The sequence below is a fragment of the Vulpes vulpes genome, chromosome 14 (genome assembly GCF_048418805.1).
Source record: "Vulpes vulpes isolate BD-2025 chromosome 14, VulVul3, whole genome shotgun sequence".
NCBI classification, from domain to species: domain Eukaryota; kingdom Metazoa; phylum Chordata; class Mammalia; order Carnivora; family Canidae; genus Vulpes; species Vulpes vulpes.
In genome coordinates, this window is record NC_132793.1 from 14484325 (window position 1) to 14506324 (window position 22000).

At 52.6% G+C, this 22000-nt stretch overlaps 1 protein-coding gene across 2 annotated transcripts; it reads right to left on the reverse strand.

Moving 5' to 3' along the window:
* Nucleotides 1–31: 31 nt before the first annotated feature.
* On the reverse strand, nt 32–11640 carry PCIF1 (phosphorylated CTD interacting factor 1). Of its 2 annotated transcripts, XM_072735737.1 has the most exons (18): nt 11174–11640; nt 8964–9136; nt 7443–7585; nt 7223–7347; nt 6007–6144; nt 5686–5816; nt 5427–5581; nt 4676–4823; nt 4498–4581; nt 4159–4258; nt 2967–3129; nt 2166–2338; nt 1910–1996; nt 1639–1823; nt 920–1013; nt 648–823; nt 354–563; nt 32–188 (listed from the first exon to the last, which is right to left on the reverse strand). In XM_072735737.1, exons 3-18 carry the CDS (start codon nt 7564–7566, stop codon nt 122–124), a joined length of 2160 nt encoding a protein of 719 aa, XP_072591838.1. In that variant the 5' UTR covers nt 7567–7585; nt 8964–9136; nt 11174–11640; the 3' UTR covers nt 32–121. The 2 variants fall into 2 exon arrangements, with proteins under 2 accessions (XP_072591838.1, XP_025870532.1); XM_026014747.2 differs by lacking the exon at nt 32–188 and having other exon boundaries at nt 198–563.
* Nucleotides 11641–22000: the final 10360 nt, after the last annotated feature.

Sequence of the window (22000 nt, forward strand, 5' to 3'; positions counted from 1 at the left end):
CCATCTCTGCCCTCAAGACCCTCACACATTCTCAGAGGGGAGGGCAGGGTTCTGTATTTCCTTTTACAAATGAAACAAGATGGCAATAAGATGGTAGGGACTGGAAGGGCAGGGATGGGACCTATTTACACAGGAGTTGGAGTGAGTTTGAGGTGAGGAGTTGGGGGATCGGGCAGGGAGGGGGAGCCCTGGCAGAGCCATAATCTTCCTATGACCTGGCAGCCTGAGTCCTGCAGCCACCTCAGGGGGAGGGTCCTGGGGTCTGCTCAGCCCCGAGAGGCCTGAGTCCCAGCAGTCCATACCAGCACCCTGGGGCTCCTCCTCCCTGCAGGATGTGTTAAGTGGGGTGAGGCTCGCGGCTAGGGCCCTGTTCACGGCCCGAGTCCCGGTCCTTGTTCTCAGAGGAAGAGGAGGAGCTGGAGCCGTGGCTGCGGCCTGACTGCCGGTAGGCGGTACTCAGCTCCTGTAGCCGCTCTGGTGTCGGCCCCCACTTGGCAAAGCCAGGGTCGTTCTGCAGGAAGAGCACGGCCGTGTTGTGGACGGCCTTGTAGTGCATTTCTTCCCTGTGGGCAAAGGAGCAGCTCAGGGTGGGGCTCGGCCTGGCAAGACGCCCAGTCCTCCCAGCCCCACCCTCCCCCAGCACCCACTTCTTGCAGACGTGCTGGGAGCCACTGCGGTACTCATGCTCGAAGGCAGGCAGGACCAGCTGGTGGCGTTTGAAGCGGCTCTGCTCCATGCGGGTGAGCGCCGGTGTGGGGGGTTCTCGCCACTCGGGGATGAACACGATGAAGGACAGGGGCTCTGGTGAGCTCTCGAGAAGTTTCTGTGGGAGGGAGGAGGCATCGGGCAGACATCAAAGGCTGCCCTCCAGGTGGCTGGCAATCTTGCTGGCCACCCCCACCCACAGCAGCACACGCACCTCGAAGTGAGAGACCATGGCATCCATGAGCTCCTCGCAGAATGGAGGGTTGGCCTCAAAGGAACCACTCAGCGGGGAGAAATCCAGGCAGGGCCTGGGGATGGAGGTGAGCATTCAAAGTCCTACCAGGACCCAGGCCCTCAAGCAGAAATGGGTGCCACCCCCACCTTGTTGAAGGGATGGGCCCCGCGGTCAGGCCATAAGTGTGGCCGACTTCATTGGGGGCTGAGGATGGAGAGGCTTGGGTTTGGCGGCCAAGTCCACCAAGCACTTCATGGAAGGGCTGGAATTCAAACCCATTTCAGACTCTGCTGCCATCACAGCACAAGCCCCTGCCAGGGGTCCCCAGCTGCAGAGCCTATCCCCTTTTTGGCCCAGCCTTTCTTCTGCTGGAGGCCGCGTCTCCTTTCATTCGTGCTCCCTCCCCTCCCATCTCCCACGTGAGTCTGTCAGGTCCCTGAGGTCTGAATCCCCACCTCCCATGCCTCTCAGTGCCTGGACCATGTGCTCCCACCCCAGCCAACGCTAATTCACTGAGAAACCCACCAGCTCCCGAAGTACAGTGAGCAGTCCAAGGCCCCACAGGCAGCAAGGGCTTACACCCAACACCACCCGATTCCAAGACCCTAAAGCATTAGGAAGTAGCTGGCCCAGGGGAGATCTATGCTCTAGGGGACCCCTTCCCTGGGCAGAGGGCCCTGGCAGCCCCTGGTTCTCACCCGCGGGAGCCGAAGTAGCCATCAGTGTCCGGGAAGGCAGAGCAGTACTGGCGAAAGTAGCAGTTGAGGGGCGAGGCAAAGCACTCAAAGCTGACGCTGAAGAGTCGGTGGAGGGCCTCAAAGACGTGCACGGGCAGCGATCCCTGCAGGCCTGTCCCCTCGTAGAGGCCCACGCCAAACATCATCTGCACGGTGGCCACTGTCAGCCTCTGAGGCTCAGCCTTCTCCCACCCTCTAGAGGAGCCCTCCCACTGCCGCCCCAGGCCTGTACCTGGTACCGCCGCAGAAGACACCAGACTCGAGGCAGGAACCTCTCAAAGGCAGAGTCGTCAATGCAGCTATAGCGGTAAAGCAGCCACTGGGGAACAGAGGGGAATGGCCTTCAGCAATGCTCCCTCCCTCCCTCCCTCCCTCCCTCCCTCCCTAATCACGGGTCTGCTGAGGACACTGGGTCAAGAAGCAGCTGGCCCTCCCTCCTCTCACCTCCCACCTGGGGGGACCTGCTTCCCCTTCACCCCAGCTCTTACCAGCTTGCTGAAGTAGTTGCGGCTGACCTTGACCATCTCTCCCTTGTACCGGATGCAGACCACGTTATTCTCCATGTGCATCTCCACACTGGGCATAGGGGGTGCAGACACGGCCAGCCGTACTGGGTAACAGTACACCAGGCGGGGCTCCACTTCTGGGGCCTCCACCTCCTCTGTGGGCAGGGAGAGCAGTCAGGGGCCATGGCTTCCTGGACAGCCCCAGTGCCTACTGCATGCTGGGTGCCTCACACGCATACACCCCAGTAGCCGAGGGAGGGAAGTCTCATCCCATGAAGGAGCAGGACAGAGCTCAGATAGTTTGATAACCACGTTAACAGCCAGGCAAGGGCAAGAGCTGGTGGCCCCGGGTCAACACGTTCTGTACTGACCTGGACCCTCAGTTTGCCAGGCAGGAGTACTGCATCGCTCTCACAGGAATTAAAACACCTTGTTTAGGGAGCTTTTTTGGCCAGCACTCTTTTGAGTTACCACTAAGTTCTCGTATGATCCTAGTCCGCAGTGTGGGGGAGATGGGGGCTTGCAGAGAACAGGTGTAAACCCAAGTCCCCCTAACTGCTTACCCTGTGCCTGTCTTCACCACCTTCTGGCTCCCCCTTTCCCAGCCCTTGTCCACTTCCTGGAGGAGGGCTGAAATACCTGAGCTCAAGGACAACAGGTCCTGCCCCAGACACTGCTGGGGAAAACGGGTTTCCCCAAACCAAGCTTCACTTTCCCCTTCAGTCAGGGACTGGGAAACAGAGCTGACAGCCTCGAACTGGCTCCCTGCCATTGGCTCCCTACCTGGGATGTTGTTTTCCTTGAGGATGGCAAGGTGCTTCTCTCGGATCCGCTTGACATACTCCAGGGAGATGTGATAGATCTTACTACAGATGCCCTCCACAGAGTCCTTAGCTGCGGCTGAGACATGGGGGCCGCACTGCCTCCGCAGATGTTCCAGGCGGTCCTGGAGGAGACACTCGTGATCAGAGCTCTAGGGGGCTGGTGGAGGAGGGCTGGTGGGTTCCAGCAGTCCTCATTTTGAAACCAACTCTGCTACCTACTAGCTGTGTCACTTGGACAAGTCCCTTGGTGTCTTTTGAGTCTTATTTCTCAACTGTTAAGGGAACACAAAATACTTACCAGAGAAGGCAGTTTGAGTATTAAATGTGAACATTCCCATTAAGGGCTTAAGAAAGCCTCTGGCATCCAGCAAGTGTCTAATAAATGCCAGCATCTATAGTTGGGGTTACACTGTGCCAGATCTCATGATAATTTCTGGGGAAACAGACAAACCAGGCACAGTCCCCACTTACAAAGCATTCGCCATCTACCAGGGAGAAGAGACCATTACAAAACAGGGTCCTTGGTCATTGCAGATTTAAAATTTGAGCTTTTAGCAACTTGCAAGGATTTAACTAGGCATTTGTAATTTTGCTGAATCACACGTGTGAAAGTGATGAGTGAAAATGAGTCACTGGCTAGTGAGTACACCTACCTTTGTCACTCTACGTGTCAAGTACAGTTACTATCGTGAAGTGCGAAACCTTGTCTCTTGTGAAAAATGGTCCTGAAAAGAAAGCCCATTGCTAGTGCTGGTGGAGAGTTAAAGAAGTGATGGGTCTGGGCCAGAAAACAGAATTGCTGTGGACACAGTAAAGGAGGGAATTGAATCTGGTGCCGGCTCTTAACTGTGGTGAGCGCACACACCCAAGAAAAGGCAGTTTGTCAATCTGTGTCCAAAAATCTATTCAAGGGAGATGTTAAGTTGAAAAGGCAGATACTTCTCATGTGTGGCCGAGCACAGGATCAGTCTTTAGGAGAGAGCCAGGAGCCTGGACAAACCTCTACATGGCGGGAGTTTTGGGACCAATGAGCATCAAAGGTCTGCTGAGCTGCAGACAGGCTGCCGTGGGGCCCAGCCCAGCCTAGGCAGGCAGCTGTGGGAAGTGGCCGCAGAGCCCTTCCACCAGCCTCCTCACCCAGGGCCACTCACCATATAGTCCTCCTTGGATGCCGAGTGGTCCTTCCGCAGCCAGCTGAACGTATCCTCCACATTCCATTTGACCACCTTCCTGCTGTCAGGGGATGCACTCCTGCCAGTTGAAGGCACATAACAGCCAGCTGTCCGGCGTCTGCTCCACGCTTCCTCCTCCCACCCACCTGTACTAACATTGAGGCATCAGGGCTTCCCTCAAAGCCCCTGCTCCTCCTCTGGGAGCCTGCCCTCTTCCTGCCACGGAGAGCAGTGACTGAGCTCCGTGAGATGGCCAGACAGCCCAACACTTCCCCCATTCTGAGCATACACCCAGCTTCCTAGGGCAGGAGAGCAAACCTGGATTCAATGAGCCGCCGAGCAGCCTCTGCGTACTTAAAGAGCAGGCGCTTGGCTTCCTCCCGGAACTTGATTCGGGATAACCTGGCATACGGAGCAGGCAGGGTTAGAGTCTTCTACATAGGAGTGGCTACGCAGACCCAAAGCCCCCCGAGTCGGCCCCAGCCGTGGGCTCTACCTGATGGGAATGTCATTCATGATTTCTCGAAACATGGAAGGTGACACGACTGGTTCACAGTTGCTCGGCAACAGGGGATCAGAGCCTTTATCCACGACCTTGCGCTCCAGCATCCAACGGTTGAAAGATTCTCGAGGGGGCTCGATGCCTGCAGGACAGCACAGCCGGTGAAGGTCTGGCTCGATCAGCTGCCTGCGTGTGGGCCCAGCACACGGGAGGGATGGGGCACCCGAGACGACAGCCCACTCTGCCAGCAGCTCATCCTCTAGGCAACATCCCCTAAGTGTCCTCTGAGAACTGCTAGTTTTATACTGAGTGTGAGTAAATGTTACTTAGATAAGAGGGAAAAGGAGAAACTATATGTCTGCATAGTTAGAAGGCTGCTTTACAACTAATAAAAGCTACAGTGTACGGAGGGCTTTCCTATCCACTTACTCCGTGTAGTAGTAGCCATGCCGTGAGGTACAGGCACTTTTTTGTTTCTATGCTCTCTTACAGGCACACAAAAAGGCTTCGTGTGTATCTGACAGTGTGCATTCTGGAAGGTTACGGACTAGTTCTGTGGTTACTGGTGCCAGCCACCCTTTCTGTAAGCGGTCAGCGGACCTGGGGCTCCAGCAGGCCTGTCCCCTCCACAGCCTATGCTCTCAGCCACGAGGCTTCACAGCACCATCCCCAAGCCCAGCTGGTTGAGCCTGGCCCTTGCTAAGGGTAGGTGGAAACAAGGGTCCCGGAGCCCAGGAGCAGTTACCCTCTCGCTGCTGGCACAGCTCCCGGTAGTGCTGCCGAAGCTTGAGGATGAGCTGGGAGCGAAGCAGCTCCACCTCAGGGTGTGGGGGCAGCACCTCTGATGGCCCCCGGTGCTTGATGACAGCATTGGTCTGGATGTCCAGGTCCCAGTACACCCTTGGGGCACAGAAAGGAGCACTGAGGACAGTAGAGGAAAAGGAGGGAGGGATGCCAGGCATGCAGGCTGCACTGATGATGGATGCCCATCAGCAGGGACTCACTCAGTGGGTCGGAGGAGAGCTGCCTGCTGTTTATCTTCAGGGGATGTCCCCCACATCTTCAGTGTTGGGGTTCCTGGGATACTGGGAGAGCTAGGCACCGATGGGCCTGTGGGTGTCACAGGGATTTCAATCTAGAATAACAACAAAAAAAGGTATCAGGGTCAGGAGGATTGGCCTATGGCTGCTACGCTGGTGCAGCTGGCAGGCTGTGCACCAGGCCCCCTCCCAACCTACCACTGCCCAGCCCTTGCAGGAAACCTGCTGGTTGCCACCTAGAGCAGCCTCTTACCAGCCACATCCTGACAGCCTGCACTCACTCACCTTGGGCTTCTTCACACCATTGCCGCTTGGCTGCTCTTCTGAGAGCTGTCGCTTTCGGGGCTTGTTCTCAGCCGGGGGGGTGTCCACCAAGCTTGAGTCTTGGGGCAGTGGAGTCGCATTCAGTCCCAAAGGGTCCGACTGGTGGAGGGAGACCAGCAGAGTTGCGAGTGGGGCCAGTGGCTTAGGAGCCCCAATAACATAAAATCCTGATGCCCCCCTGCTCCAACTGCTCAGAGAAGAACAAAAGAGGCTGGGACGCAGAAAGAACACGGGGTTCCATTCCTGCCTGCCACTTGCAACTGTGTGACCTTGAGAGAGTTACATTCTTTCCTAATTCCCTCACCTTCAAAATGGCCATGCTAAGGCAGGCCCAACCTCCCTTTGGGAAGATGATTCAATGAGTCCATGAATATGACCAGCTTAACAGGACATCTGACATGACAGGAACCCTCTGTACACGTTAATTTCTCCTCCTTGAACACTGGAACTCCTTTGGTGACACAAAGAACTAGTGATGGTAGGCAGGGTGGCCCTGAAATCACACCGGGTTCAACTCCAGCTCTGCCTCGTACTGGCTCAAGGTCTTGGGCCAGTCATTTCCCATCTCTGACCCTTAGTGTCTTCATCTGCAAAATGGGGGTGCCAACTGGCTTAATTATGCCCAGTAAAGTAAGTCTGCCCCAACGGATAGGGATCCAAAAGCCCACGTTTCTGCCAGACATCTCGTGCTAGTACTTCCTTGATCACATTGACACTTCTTTCCTAGAACACGCTTCTCCCATCTGACAACTTTCATGTCACTTTGTCACCTGAAATGCTAATTCAAAGAGAAGCTTTTCCTGTCCCCTCCCTTCCAGCCGACCAGGGTCCCTGGTGTAATCTAACACTATCCTTCATGCCCGTGCCAGCGCCATCCTGCCAGCTACTCAATAGACTGTGGGCCCCGAGAGTGCAAGGGCAGGACCAGATCCATCTTGCTCACAACTGCATCACAGGCACAGTGCCTGACATGGAGTTCAGGTTCAATATCACACTAACACAATCATCTTTTTAGGGGTCAGTCTCCCCTATTTGAGTGTAGGTTACACAAGGGTGGGAATGTATCTGTGTGCCATTGTATCCCCGGGTTCCAAGATGGAGCTAGGCTCAAGAGACGTTTAGGGAAGGCCCGGATGCTAGAAGCTGCTCTGGACCCCTGCCCTGGGCTGGCACTCACAATCACGTCATGTTGGCCCAGCACAGGCATCTCCCATAGGGACTGGTTGGTGAATCTGTTGAAGTAGTAGGGACGGTTCTCCCTCCGGCTCCAGCACTTCTCCCAGCCCGCATGCACCAGCTCCTCTGCAAACAAGCATGGAACCCAGCCAGGGTCAGTGCTGCTCCTGAGGCATCCTTCCTACCCCACCACCCTACCCTGCCCTGCCCCTCGCCAGTACCTGGGAGGTCCTGCACCAGGCGGATGGGCTTTGGAGAACAGGGCTGGTTCTGATTGGAGGTGCCTGGGGAGTGACTCAGCAGGGACGCCTCCTCTCGGGGGCTGCCGTGATTCTCATTGGCCATCTCAGCACCCACACCGGACCTGCCACACAGAGGACCGAAGGGTGTCAGGCCAGCAGGGCATGGAGGTCAGCTCCACCCCTCACCCACCAATTACAATCCACTGAGGGCTCCATTGACCACTTGCAGATATGAAGGAATCAATTCAGTCCTGTCCCAGAAGGCCAGTGTGGTAGCAGAGGAGCCCTGGGATCTAAGTCGCAGTCCCCTCAGGCTGTAAAATGGGTGCATTTCTGTTGCTCTTTCTGCCTGACATACTCTCCCCAGTTCTCTGCCTGGTTTGTCACAATGTCTACTCTACTCCAGAAAGCCTTCCTGGACTCTCCCTCCCCTAAGCTAGGTGGTCAGAGCTCCTCTGCAGGGCCATGAACATCTCCACTGTGGTACCCAGTCCTGTCTATCAGCTGGGTTTGTCTACCCATCAGATGGTCAGAACTCCCAGAGCTAGGAACTGGGCCCAGTTCATCTCTCCAGTTCTCAGCATGGTACCCGGACACAATAGGAACTCTATTCATTCTGCAAATATTTATAAAGCAAAGGGTGGCACAGAAGACAGAACAGGGTCTGCCCCTGAGAAGCTATTCCCACAAAAAAGAACAGCAAATCCTCCTCTTTCCTGTTCCTATCCAATAAAATCTAACTGGAACATAGTACAGCTCAGAGGGGACAGGCATCTGAGTGGCTGCTTCATTCTCTGCTTCAGAGCAGAAAACAATCTGTTGCTAAAGAAACCCGTAGGACTGAGAAGAAATGTCTAATTCTGTCCTTCCTCATCCTCATGTGAAAATTTACTTTAAACATCAGGAAGCAGGGCAGCTCCTTCAGATCTGTATTCTCCACCACCCCCACCAAAGCACACCCAGTGCGAGCCTCAATGGCCAGTGATTTCCGACCTGGCTGGTGGACTCCTAGGGGCCCAAATGAGATTGGACTGGTGATCCCAAAGTTGTTCTCAATATGTCACAACACCCAAAGAAATCAAACATTTACCCAAAAAAGAGCACAAAGGCATGGTGAGACATCAGTTATCTTTGCTTGCTAAAATTTTATCAACTCATCATGGTCACACTGATTATCTCATGCTGATCAGAAGCTCTGATTGGCTATCGACAACATCATAGGAATCACTGGGACATTAATTTTATTTGTACACTCAGTCATAGATGTCTTTGTTAATTTGGAAAGGGAAAAGTGAATGGTGACTTCATTGGTACAGTTTGGCAGTAAAAATGCACGGAGCAAGAGACATACATACAACCAAAGGGGGCCATGGTAACAAAAGGTTCGGAACCACTAACCAAGGGGAGAAAAAGCTTGATTCTCTGGGGAGGAGGGATCCCCGGTGCCTTGGGGCTGAGCCCATAGGTCTCAAGCCTGAACAAGGTCCCTCTTTTTCTCACCCTCTGGGGTCTGCAACGCTAGCATGAGAGGGTTTTCTTCTCCGACTGGATGGGCCCCCACGTCACAGGGTCCCACAGAGGCAGGGGGGAGATCTGCAGGAGGTTCAGCACAGGTGGGTGGGCTGGTCAGCAGTGGAGTGGACGGGGGCCCAGGGAATTCCTTGCATCAGCAACTGCAGAGCAAATAGAAAAAGAGAGAGTCACAGACCAGTGAAATGCCGCAGAGCAGGGCTAACAGCAACAGGGGCGACACAAAGCAAGTTGGGAGCCTCTAGGATGGGGCAGGAGACACTGTGGGAGATCTGGAGATTAAAAGGATGAAAATGGTCCTCAAGCTTTGCAAACCAAAAGGTTCACCTTCATAGACTTGTAGCATGTAGTCACACAGGCCCGGTTTGAGGAGGGCCCTAAGCCTGGTTTCATGCTCTCTTGTCACTCTCTTGAAATTTTTAATGAATTTTTAACAAGAGGGACCACGTTTTCATTTTGCACACTGGACCCCATGAATTGTGTAGCTGCTCCTATCAACCAAAATATCCCGAAGACAAGAGAAAAGTGAACATACCGTTTGGCTCTTGAATGACACAGGTCTGAGCTGTGTGGGTCTACTTACATGCAATTTTTTCAGTACGATGCACTACTATAAATGTATTTACACTTCCTTATGATTTTCTTAACATTTTCTTTCCTCTGACTTTATTGTAAGAATACACTATATAATACACATAACATACAAAATATGTCTTCATTCACTACCTATGTTTCCAGTAAGGCTTCCAGTCAACATTAGGCTGTTAGTAGCTAAATTGTGGGGAGTGGAAAGTTATACTGGGATTTCTGACTCTGCCAGGATCAGTGCCCCAAAGCCCTGTGTTGTTCAAGGGCCAACTGTACATATCACAGATGGGGGGCATGCTCCCAAGCCACCAACAGTGAGCAGAAAAAACACTCTTAAATCAATCTTTTAAAATTACAATAATAACAGTACATGCAAATGCATTACGTAACACAGCATGTTCATCTTTATTGACAGTTCCCCAGTAAATATCGTGCGGCATCCAGGCGCCACCAACTACGTAGCTCAACTACACAGGGCAGGGAGAGCAGCACAATTACAGGCCAAATGGGGACACTGCAGTACTTTTACAACCGACTACGCATCACGAGGGCTCGTAAAACAATTCAGATTCCTGTCCCTCACTTCACGTCCTAGGCATCAGAAATGGGGAGGGGAGATACACAAGAAATCTGTACTTTCTAAACCCACCCCAAAAGGTGGATCTGGGAATCGGGATGACGAATTCTTAACACTGCTTCAAATCACCATTTTTTTTTACGATTAATATTTTGTTCTTAATTCCCCAAGTGATCTGGAAGCAGCAAGTCGGCGGCCGAGGAACCCGTTCTGGGTTTGGGCGGACCCGGGGTCCAGATCCTTCTGCCGCTTTTGACTTACAAACACGAATCTTTCGACCTCTAGGGTCTGTATACGTAGAGTCCAGCGTATTGTACATTTTACGTAAGAAATGACTCTATCATTAAGATGACGTTTTTATTTATCGAGGCTCTCCGACCCCCGCGCATACCGCACTTCGACACCGCCGATCGGCTTAAATAAACAACTGTATCTGCGCAACCCGAGGAACCCACCATAAGGAAAGAACCGGGTTACGGGATTGGAAGAAGATGGGGCGGGACTATCGCAACAATGCACCAATCAGAACCCTCGGAACCAGGAAGGCGGAGTCAAAGGACTTGCAAAATGCGCAGGCGCGGGGGCCGCTCGCGGAGGGGTCCCCCCCCACCCGCGCCAGCGCGCGCACCCTTTCCCCTCCCCGCCAACACCAGCGGGGGCGGGCTGTTTGGCGCGCGCGCGCCGGCCCATCTCCCGGGCTCCGCCCCCCGCCCCACCGCGCGCTCCCGCCCCCGGGCTGAGGCGACTCAGAGTCGGAGCCCGACACAAAGGCGGTGGCGGCGGCAGCAGCGGAGGGGCCCTAGAGGCCGCTCCACCCGCGCTCTCCGGGCCCACCTCCCTCACCCAAGCCACCGGCCCGGCCGCCCACCCGCGGGCCTAAGATGGCGGCGGCGGCAGAGACAGGGCAAGCGGTGGCCCCGAGCGGAAAGCGCCGGAGGGGCCACCGCCGCTCGGCTTCGGATCCCCGGACCCCGGAGCGGCTCGCGGCGGGACCATGGCTTCCTGGGGCTCTTACCTGCCCGGAGCGGACTCGAGGGGACGCGGCTACACGTTCTGCTCGACCTCCCGTTTTGCCGCCTCCGCCTCGCCCTCCCCAGCGCCGCTGCCGCCATCTTGTGTCCCGGGCCGGGACTCCGCGCTGCGCATGCGCTGGTACCGCCTCTGAGGGACCTCGCCGCTGCCGCGCCGCCATCTTGAGTGTGGCAGGACCGGCCGACTCCACAGACCCTGCTGGGTTTTGGCCCCCTCCCCTTCCTCCTGTCCTTCCCTGTTGTCCCATGCGGGTCTCAAGAGGGCACGGCAGCTTCGCGGGCCGTGGGGTGCGGACTGAGGAAGGAACGAGCTCACAGGCACGCTCCCTGCCTCAGTTTCCCCGCGCGAGCACACCGGCCCGGGCGGGAGGACCGGACTGAGAGTGCGCACCGGGGGGCGCGGGGCGGGCTGGGAACCTGCGGTCGCTCCCTGAGACGCCGACCCGGGGGCGGGGTTCTGGTGACGCGGCTCTCGGCGTAGCGGGGCCCTGGGTCCTAGCTCCGGCGGGGCGCTGCCACCGAAACGTGTAGCCGCTTGCCCTCTGGGCCTCGGTCAAGAATGTCTAACAGCTGCTTTCCATGTCCAGGCCGCATGCAAATCGGACCTTTTCCCACTGTTGAGGCTACGCTAGTTACAAGTGCTCCTGAGTAGAAGAAACTCAGAACAGCCGTGGGAGACCTAATAATGGGCTTCGGCAAAGTTAGGAAGATGCTGAATGCATCAGAAGGGCTCTCCCAGCACTGACGTATCCGGCTCCGAGTTGCGGGGCAGAGCCTCGCTAAGAGCTCAGGCCGGCCACGAAAGTTAGCCCAGCGGGAGGTGCAGTTGCTGGGTGCCCCACGCCCGGCGCCCTGCCGGGTTCTAGGCTGGCCCCGCCTCCCGCCGGCCGCCTCGCTAAACTGACCTCAACAGTAGCTTAAGAGGAACCCAAGGTTGCCACCTGCTGTTCGCCTGGCGCGTCCCTAGCGGAGCCAGAGGCAGCGGGTACCCTCGCTGCGCAGCAGCTTCTGCATCCGTGGTGCCTGGCCCCGTGCAGCTGGGTGGGGCTGGGGCATTGTCCGTATCGGAGGCAGCAGCATGAACGAGGGTCCCCCCCTGTCCGGCTAGATTCAGAGCCCTGCGCCTCCATCCTAGATGTGTGGCCTTGCGGGAGTTCGACCTCTTCAAGCTTTAGTTTCCTCTAATTGAAGGTAGTCCGCCAAACCTCATAAAGATTTGGTGAAAACTGGGGTGATAACCTGTAATTACAGTACCCAGCATGTGTGGTACCCGGCATTTAATAAACGTTAGCTGTTACCGCCTCACCGAGTGATGAGGATTGCTCCAAGTAGATTCGAGCCCTCCAAAAATAAACCGGCTCCATACAGGCACGGGAGGTGCAGTCGATCCTGCCCTCACAGAGCATCCAGTTCACTCGGGAAGCTTGGTAGGAAATCCGGATGCCTGGTGCCCACCTCAGACCTGGCTAGGGGGACCACATGTCCTGCTTTCCCTGGGACAGTCTTGATTTATATCTGTTTTCCTGGCATAATTATTAATGTTGCCTCCTTTCTCAAAAGTGCCCTGGTTTTGGATCCCTGCGTGGCTCAGCAGTTTAGCACCTGCCTCCCGCCCGGGGCTGTAATCCTGGATCCTGGGGCCGAGTCCCACATCAGGCTCCCTGCGTGGAGCCTGCTTCTCCCTCTGCCTGTCTCTCTCTCTCTCTCTCTCTCTCTCTCTGTGTGTGTGTGTGTGTGTCTCATGAATACATAAAATCTTTTTTAAAAAGTGCCCTGGTTTGGACAGTAAATTATATGGTCATTTGAGACTTACAGAATGCCCAGGTTTGCAAGCTCCCCAGGTAGTTCTTAACACTGGAGTGTAAAAACCTTATAGTCACTTCTAGCTGTTCTTGCTGTTATACTTTCAAAGTGTCTTTTCCTTTGTTACTAAGAGTCTCTTAATTGAAAGCACCAAATATCCCAAGTGCATATCCTATTTTACCATTTAATCCTCTTCAAGAACTCGTGAGAGTAGAAATGATTATCTCAAGTCTACCCATGAGCAAACAGGCTGCAGGGACAGGGCAGGGGTCAAGTAATGGTATGAAATCATACTAAGTATCAACTGGGGTCATAAGACTGGGGTTTCCAGCATCAAAACCCAAAGCCAATTCCATGAAACCACACTGCTGCTTCCCTCTTGAGAGGGAATCTGGACTTTAGGGAAGTGACTTGCCTGAGCTCACACGGTGGTCCTGGACATCTCCAACTTCAGACTCACGGTGTTAAACACTGCACCTTGCCTTTGTTTGCCCCGCTCCCCAGATTGGTTCCTCCCAGGGCATTCCTCACGTTCCTCTTCTCCTTACTTTCCACATAGAGTCAAAATAAGCCTCTTCTTTCTATCCCCATTCCTGCTACCATAGAGCAAGCACCATTATTTTTGAAACCTCCTTATTGTTAGGAATAGCACACATGCAGGGGCTCCTGGCGGCTGGCTCAGTGGTTGAGCATCTGCCTTTGGCTCAGGTTGTGATCCTGGGGTCCGGGATCAAGGCCAGCATTGCGCTGCCCGCAGGGAGCCTGCTTCTCCCTCTACCTGTGTCTCTGCCTCTCCCTCTATGTCTCTCGTGAATAAATATCTTTAAAAAAAAAAAAGCACACATACAGAGAAGTGCACAAAACAGAAATATGAAACTTCATGATTTATCAGAGTGACAACTCAGGTGACCATCACTCAGGTCAAAGTATCACAAAGCACAGGGTAATCACTGATTTTGCGATAACCACTTCTTTGCTTGTATAGTTTTACCACTTAAGCATGTATCCCTAAACACTGTACTTTCATTTTGCCTGTTCCTTGAATTTTATACAAATGGAATTATACAGTGTTGTTCAACATTGCACTTGCAAAACCCATTTATGTTGTTGCATGTGGCAGCATTAATTTTCATTGCTGTACTGTCTTCCAAAGTATGTTTATTCTACTGTTGGGAGATATTTGAAACCTCCCACCCATTTCTTCTTTCTGAATTATTATAGATAATAATTAGAAACAAAAAAATTACACTTACATAAATAATGAGTTAATCTATTGGTTAATTATGTAAATATATGAATGAATGAATGAATGAATGAATGAGACCAATCTCCAAACCGGTCTTCTCGTCCTCCAGCCTTGCTTCTCTCCTAGTCCATAATCCATACTGCAGTCACAGAGATCTCTTTAAATCTGATCATATGGCAAATCTGATCAAGTCACTCTGGGCTCAAAACCCTTGAGTGTCTCCCCACTGACTACAAACCCTTAACTTGGTTTACAAGATCCTAAGTATAATGAGAGCTACCACGGCAGAGCATTTAGTAAGGGCTGTGCTGAGCACTTTACATACATTCATGTTATTCATGATCCAGAGCTTCAAACCACCTCTCCTTCATCGGGTCCCAGCCATCTTGAACTATGTGTAATTTCCCCCAAAGTGCCAGGTTCTCTCTTGACCTTGGGCATTTACATAAGCTGTTCGCTCTCACTCTTCCTCCCCAGTTTGACTCATTTAACCTTCAAGTCTTACTTGAAATTTTAATTTAGTTCTAGGGGGGAGGGGCAGAAGAAAGGAGTAGGGGGGAGAAGGGCGAGTAGGGGCTAGAGGGAATTGCGGGGAGTAGAGAGGAGGGGCAGAAGTAGAGGAAAGGGACAGAAGAAGAGGGAGAGAGAATGTCAAGCAGACTTTCTGCTGAGTGTGGAGTCTGATATGGGGCTTGGTCTCACGACCCTGAGATCATGACCTGAGCCAATATCAAGAGTGGGATGTTTAACCGACGGAGCCACCCTGGTGCCCTCTTCAAGTTTTACTTTAGATATCGCCTCCACCAGGCAGCCTTCCCTGAACTTGTCTTCACCCAGGCTTAGTCAGGCCCCCTCTTCTTATTCCTAGAGCAGCCTGTGCTTAAGCACAGGCTGGACTGCTTAAGGGTGGGGCTGGGGCTTGTTCACATCTGTAGCCCCATTCCCAGTGCTATGCCTAATGCTCTGTAAGTATGTGTTGGCCACAGACAGACCACACTGGATTGAAGTCTGGATGACTTTTTCAGGTATCCCTGTTTCTATTCCAGGCTCTGGTTTCTGTGGTGGGCACACCAAAGCAGCGGCCTTTGAGATGCCAAGAAAAGCATGAGCTGCGTACTGTGACAGAGTCTCTGCCAGCAGCCTGGAGTCCTCTACTCCGGAGATAGGTATGAACAGGCCAAGCAAAGATCGATCCTGGGGCTTTTCGAGCACTTAATCACCTTTTCTGAAGTAAGAAGCCTCATGAGTTGGGAGAGATGGTTGAGATAAGCAGGGCTCCTCCAGTTTTAGCCTATCATGGCTGGGAGTCTGCTGGCAGAGCCTCTGAGGACCTCAACCTCAACTCAGGACAAAGCCCAGCCTCCATATTAAAGCAGAAACATAAATGTATAGGCTCAGCAGGCTCAGGCTGCCACATATCTTAACCCCCTTGTTCTTTCCCACTATTGCCAGAAGCTGCTGAGAGGGAACCACACGGCTAGCTCAAACCCTGAGGTCCTGGCGGTCGGGGAAGGGAGGCTCCAGTGTGATCCTAATCCAGGCTGCCCCCACCCAGGTCCAGCCAGAGCTGCCCAGAGACCGCTCTGCAGTTTAAATAACACCAAGACAGTTTCCAAGGCCAGTGGGCCTGGCCCCGGGGAAGCTGTGGAAGAAAGTCTTCCACTCCAAACTGTGGTTTCCACTGGGAGTGGCTCTCTGGCCATCCTGGGGCCAGATGAGAGAAGGCATTTAGGCCAAGAATAGATGAGGGGAGCGGGGCGTTTCCTCTGGTCTTCCTGGTCCTGTAAGTGTCTGATGTGGTGTCACGCTCCCCCCCTTTCTTCGCTCAGCTGGGCCCAGTGTGTGGTGGGGCCTGCCCTAGAACCTTGAGAACCAGAGATAAATAAGACAGACTCTTTGTCCTCAGGGAGCTCACAGAGGAGGCAGGGAGGCAGACACATAAATAAACCCTCTGCTTCAGGGAGATAAGAGTTCTGTTGGGCTGACCAGGAGGCAAAAGGCTTCAGAAGAGATGGCAATAAAGGATAAGACTTTCCAGGTGGGCAAGGATACAGCCTGTGCTAAGGCCTGGAAGGGTGGAGAGGGATGGTGTATTGGGGTCACTAGTCATCCTGAGCACTGCCAGGCAATGGGGAAGGTGCAGGTGGAGCCAGGCTCCTGGACCCCAAATCTGGTCCCCATTCTGGTTTAGCACCCAGCATCTCCAGGTGGTGGCTGGGTCATCTCAGTAGGAGGACTTGCGGTGGGGGGGCACTTTCACCCTCCCCACCCCTTCCTTCTGATCCCCATTTTTACTACTTTGGGCAGAGTGGCCACGAACCAGGATGTTTACACTAAATAGAGCTGAGTCTGCAGAATGAAATCCTAGACTTCTCCAAAAAAAGAAGCCAGGATGACAGAAGGCAGCTTCCTGAACATCTGAGATCAGAGGAAATTTTGACATAGAGAGGGGGAAGGGAGAGGACACCAACTGAGCTTGGGTCCCAGCTGAGGGGGTCCTAGGATGCTTGGCTTCTGACCCAGAGATCCCAAGCCTTGCGTGAAAAACTTGGGGTATGATTTTTTTTTTTTAAAGATTTTTAAAATTGGGATCCCTGGGTGGCTCAGCGGTTTAGCACCTGCCTTCAGCTCAGGGCATGATCCTGGTCCGGAGATCAAACCCCATATTGGGTTCCCTGCATGGAGCCTGCTTCTCCCTCTACCTGTGTCTCTGCCTCTGTGTGTGTGTGTGTGTCTCTCATGAATAAATAAATAAAATCTTTAAAAAAAAGATTTTTAAAATTAATTTATTTATTCATGACAGGCACACACAGAGAGGCAGAGAGATAAACAGAGGGAGAAGGGAGAAACAGGCTCTTCGCAGGGACCCCGATGTGGCATTTGATCTCCGGACCAGGATCATGCCCTGAGCCAAAGGCAGATGCTCAACCACTGAGCCACCCAGGCATCCCTTGGAGTATGATTTATACGGTGTGAGATTCACCTGTTTCAGATGTACAATTCAAGGATTTTGAGCAAATGTACACAGCTGTGCAGCCACCACAAGCCAGCTTTAGAACATTTCCATCCCCCCAAAAAACCTCTTGTGACTGTTCATTTACATTCACCCCCTCTTCCCACACCCCAGGCCCAGGTGGCCACTGCTCTGCCTTTGATCTCCATAGAGTTGCCTTCTCTGGACCTTTCACATACATGGAATCATGTTTTTGAGATTCATCCATGCTGTGGCACAGATCAATCTTCTTCCCTGCTGAATAGTCTTCCAGCACACAAGTGTGCCACATTTTGTTTATCTGTTTACCGACTGCTGGACATGGGGGCTGTTCCCACTTTTTTGGCTATGAGGAATGGAATTACCACGAACCTGTGTGCAAGGGTTTGCATGAACATAGGTTTTCCTACTTGTGGACACCTGGAAGTGGAATTGCTGGATAGGTAGTGAACATATGTTTGCCTTTATAAGAAACTGACAAAGCACTGCACTACGCTGCGTCCTAGCAGCAGTGGGGAAAGGGTCTCCTTTCTCCGTGTTCTTGCCAATGCTTGTTTTTTTGTTTTTGTTTTTTTCCAATGCTTGTTACTCTCAGTCTTGTTCATTATATCCTGTTGAGGAACTTTTTTTTTTTATATAAAGATTTTGTTTTTTATTCATTCATGAGAGACACAGAGAGAAAGAGGCAGAGACACAGGCAGAGAGACAAGCTGGCTCTTTGCAGGGAGCCCGATATGGGACTCAATCCCAGAACCCCAGAATCAACCCCTAGGCTGAAGGCAGGAGCTCAACCACTGAGCCACCTTGGCATCCTGAGGAACTTTAAAAAAAAACACCCATTGATCCCAAACCAATGAAATCAAGAGTTTTGCGGGGTGCCTGGCTGGCTCAGCCTACAGAGCGTAGGACACTTGATCTCAGGGTCATGACTGGGGCCCCATATTGGGCGTGGAGCCTGCTTTAAAAAGAGAAATTAGAGGGGCACCTGGGTGGTTCGGTCGGTCAAGTGTCCGACTCTTTTTTTTAAAGTCTTTTATTTATTCATGAGACACACACACACACACAGAGAGGCAGAGACACAGGCAGAGGGAGAAGCAGGCTCACTATGGGGAGCCCTATGTGGGACTGGATCCCAGGACCCCAGGATCACGACCTGAGCCAAAGGCAGATGCTCAACCACTGAGGCACCCAGGCGCCCCAAGTGTCTGACTCTTGATCTCAGCTCAGGTCTTCTTTTTTTTTTTTTTTTTTAATCAGCTCAGGTCTTGATTGAGTTCAAACCCAATGTGGAGCCTACTTAAAAAAAAAAAAATGAATAAATAAAAATCAGAGTCTTAGGGTTTGGGGCCAAGCCATAGGTATTCAAAACATAACAAAACAAAGGAAAACCCTCCCCACTTCAAAAGCTACTAATGTGCAAAAGGGTTGAGAACCAGTGATCTAACTTTAGGCCTGAAATTCTGGCCTATGGGGCACTGAGAGGGATCTCAATCTGGCCAGCAGCTTCTCCCACACCAGGAAGGCACATGAAGTCCCAGGGCAGCCTGGCCTGTTAGAAGGTAAGGTGTAGGGGCCTGGGAGTGGCTTGGGTCAGGGAGTCCTGATTCCTGTGCAGCCAGCTGAGATCCTAAGGGAGTACCCCCACCCCCTCCTGAGGTGACTTTAGGGATTGTTCAGGCCTCTGAAGAGATTAGGAAAGTATGGCATTCCTGGCTGCAGACCAGCTCCAGATAACCCCAGAGAGATGTAAGGAGATGGATGGTGCCAGCAGGAAGCATAGGGAGCTTAGAGGCTCAGGGGGGAATTAGGCCGGCGCTGCTCAGTCCGTGATAAAATCTCCCCTTTTGAAGGGTCTGTAGATAGTAATAACTACCCACTCTCTATACACTGGCTCCTGTGCTGGGCCCTGGGGACACAGCCATGAGTAAGTATCAGGCTCCTGCCGCCATGGAGCTTACAGTCTGCTGGAAGAAACAGCCGATAAAGAACAAAGCAGAGCAACAGGCGCACTGATGGGGTGGGGTCCTTCCTGGGCAGGTGACACTTGGGGAGAAACTCCAGTGAATAGAGGAAGCTAACCAGGCAAGGTCTCTCTGTAAAGGTGCATCGGGTGGAGGGAAGGGTAAATGGAAAGCTCGAGGCTGAGTGACTTGGTGTCCAGACAGTGGTGAAATAGAGTTGAAGAGGAAGGTAGGTGGGAGCTGGGCAGCCTAGTCCTCTGGGCTCATGGCCAGCACCCAGGTCTTTGTGTGTGATGGGGAGTGAATGAGGGTTTTGAATAGGGTAGTGAGGTACTACGATTTCTATTTTTTGAACACCACTGTGGTTGGTGCAGAAAATGGCCCAGACTAGTGTTGGTGCAAATGGGAACCGTGCATAGAGGTGGGGGACACCTTTTGGAGTTCAGGACACCAGGATTCACTGATATGAGCTTTCAGGAAGTAAGAGAGTCAAGGAAAACTGCTCTGCTTCTGACTTGAGCATCTGGGTGAGCATGATGCCATGATCTGAGATGAGAAGCCTGGGAGGGCGACAGGATTTGGTACCACTGTGGGGAGAGTGCTGAAATATGGCGCTAGTGGGGTGGCACCCAGGAGGAAGGTGGGGAGGCTGTGATGTCCTCACGACTCCCTCCCGGGAGGGGAAGGCCCTCAGAGGCTGTGGTAACAGAGCATCTCGGAAAAGTCAGGATGCTGCAATGTGTTGGGGGCTTCTCACAACCTTTGGAAAGGTCTGCAAAGAGACAAGCTGAGGCCAATGAAGATCAAGATCATCAAAAGGAGAAAAGTCAGTACCTCTGGCACCCCCTCCCTTTGAAATTGTAGTTCTGGCTTATGAACTCCAAACGTCTAGACAGCACTGTACAGATCTTCCACCCCTTCCTCAAAGCAGTGAGTGGGTGGGAAGCCCATGCTGAATGCTAATGACAGCAGGGACAGGAGGTTGAGAGGACCTTTGAGAAAGAGGCCCCCATGAGTCAGAGTCAGCTGGAGGCTGCAAGAGGCATAGAAGCTGGGAGGGTGAAGTGTAAAGAAAAGGAGAGAAGTTGGAGGATGAGGAAGCTGCTGGAGGCCAAGTTTGCTGGAGCGGTACCAGGGACAGGGGCACACAGGATCCAGGAGCCAGGGAACACCGCCCCGTGAGCAGCGTGGGAGTCCTTGAGTTTCAAACCTGGAAGACCCTTTGGGGCCTAGGTGGCCGGCTCCTTCCACAGAAAAAGGAGCTGCTCTTCAAGGAGCAATGGGAAAGAAAAGGAGAAACCCAAATGCCAAGTGTCCAAGTTTTAGAAGCCACAGAATGGCAGTCAACAGCTCTGCCCCTGGCTGAACCCAGAAAGCCCCAGTCCTGTGTTTCTCTTCTCTCCATTTGGTAAACGTCTGCCTCCCTCCCGCCTGTTTGGGGAGATGTCATCAGAGTCTCCTGGTCTGACATCTGGCCCCCCCCCACACCTCTTCCCTCATTCCAATCCGTCCCCTAACACTCGTGCCCAGGCACACGCACGCTCACCAGCGCAGGCCTGTACGCATTACATACGCCGCGGTGCTCGGGGCTCAAGGGCTCCAGCATGGTGAGGGTGGGGGGTGCTTTTCCCAAAGGGTAGCTTGGATGGGCCTGGGGGGTAGGGGCAGTGGAAGAATGGTCAGGAGGGGAGAAGGACTGACGCAGCTTCTCCAAGCCATGCAAGGATCCAAAGAAAACACAGCTGGAGATGGGGAGCAGGAGGGGGAAGCCAGGCTACACATGTGGAGATCTTGGGCAGAAATCCAATTTGGTGTCCAGTGGTCAGCAGAGCCGGTGTTTACTTATTTTGACCAGTGACTTCCTCCTGCTGTACCTCGGTATGCAAGTCTGCAAAACCGGGGCGATGATAACTATTGCAAAGAATTGCTATGAGGATGAAATGGGGTCATTTAAAAAGAGACAACTGAGCGGAGTGGGGAAGAGCCTACGCCCTGGAGCCAGATTGACTTGAGCTAGAGACTTGACCTCTCCAGGTCTCTGTTTCCTCATCTGTAAAATGCGCTGATGATACCTGTCTTACAGGACACGATGAGTTTTAAGTGAGTTAATATCCATAAAGCATTTTTTGTTTGTTAAACACCTAGTTAATACTAACGACCAGAGATACTTACTGAGCACTTCAGTGTGCCAAGTACTAGGTTTGGCACTTTACATACTGTTTTTTGTTTTTTTGTTTTGTTTTGGTTTTCTTTTTCACAGATTTTTTCTTTAAAAAATTTATTTAAATTCAATTAATTAACATATAATGTTTTGGTTTCAGAGGTAGAGGTCGAGGATTTATCATTCTTATATAACACCCAGCACTCATTCCATTACCTGACCTCCTTCATGTCCATCAACCAGTTACCCTGTACCCCAGGCCTCCCCTTCCAGCAACCCTCAATTTGTTTCCTATGATCTGTGAGTCTCTCACAGATCTTTTTTTTTTATTTGCGAGATAGAAAGAGAGAGTGCGCACACACACGCAGAGGGAGAAGCAGACTCCCCGCTGAGCAGGGAGCCCAGCAGGAGCGCCATCCTGGAACCCTGAGATCATGACCTGAGCCGAAGGTGCTTAACTGAGGGAGCCACCCAGGAGCCCCATATATATGTATATATATTTTAAGTTTATTTATTTATTTGAGAGAGAGAGACAGAGTGAGGGGAGGGGCAGAGGGAGAGAGAATCTTTTTTTTTTTTTTTTTTTTTTTTGTTTTTTTAGGGAGAGAGAATCTTGAAGCAGACTCTACTGAATGTGGAGCCAGATTC

Coding starts and splice junctions, on each gene's coding strand:
- PCIF1 (XM_072735737.1), bottom strand. CDS start 7,566: ATGGCCAATGAGAATCACGGCAGCCCCCGAGAGGAGGCGTCCCTGCTG. Junction 5,817..6,006: donor ATGGTGTGAAGAAGCCCAAG/GTGAGTGAGTGC, acceptor TTGTTATTCTAG/ATTGAAATCCCTGTGACACC. Junction 1,824..1,909: donor GTCTTCTGCGGCGGTACCAG/GTACAGGCCTGG, acceptor GCCACCGTGCAG/ATGATGTTTGGCGTGGGCCT.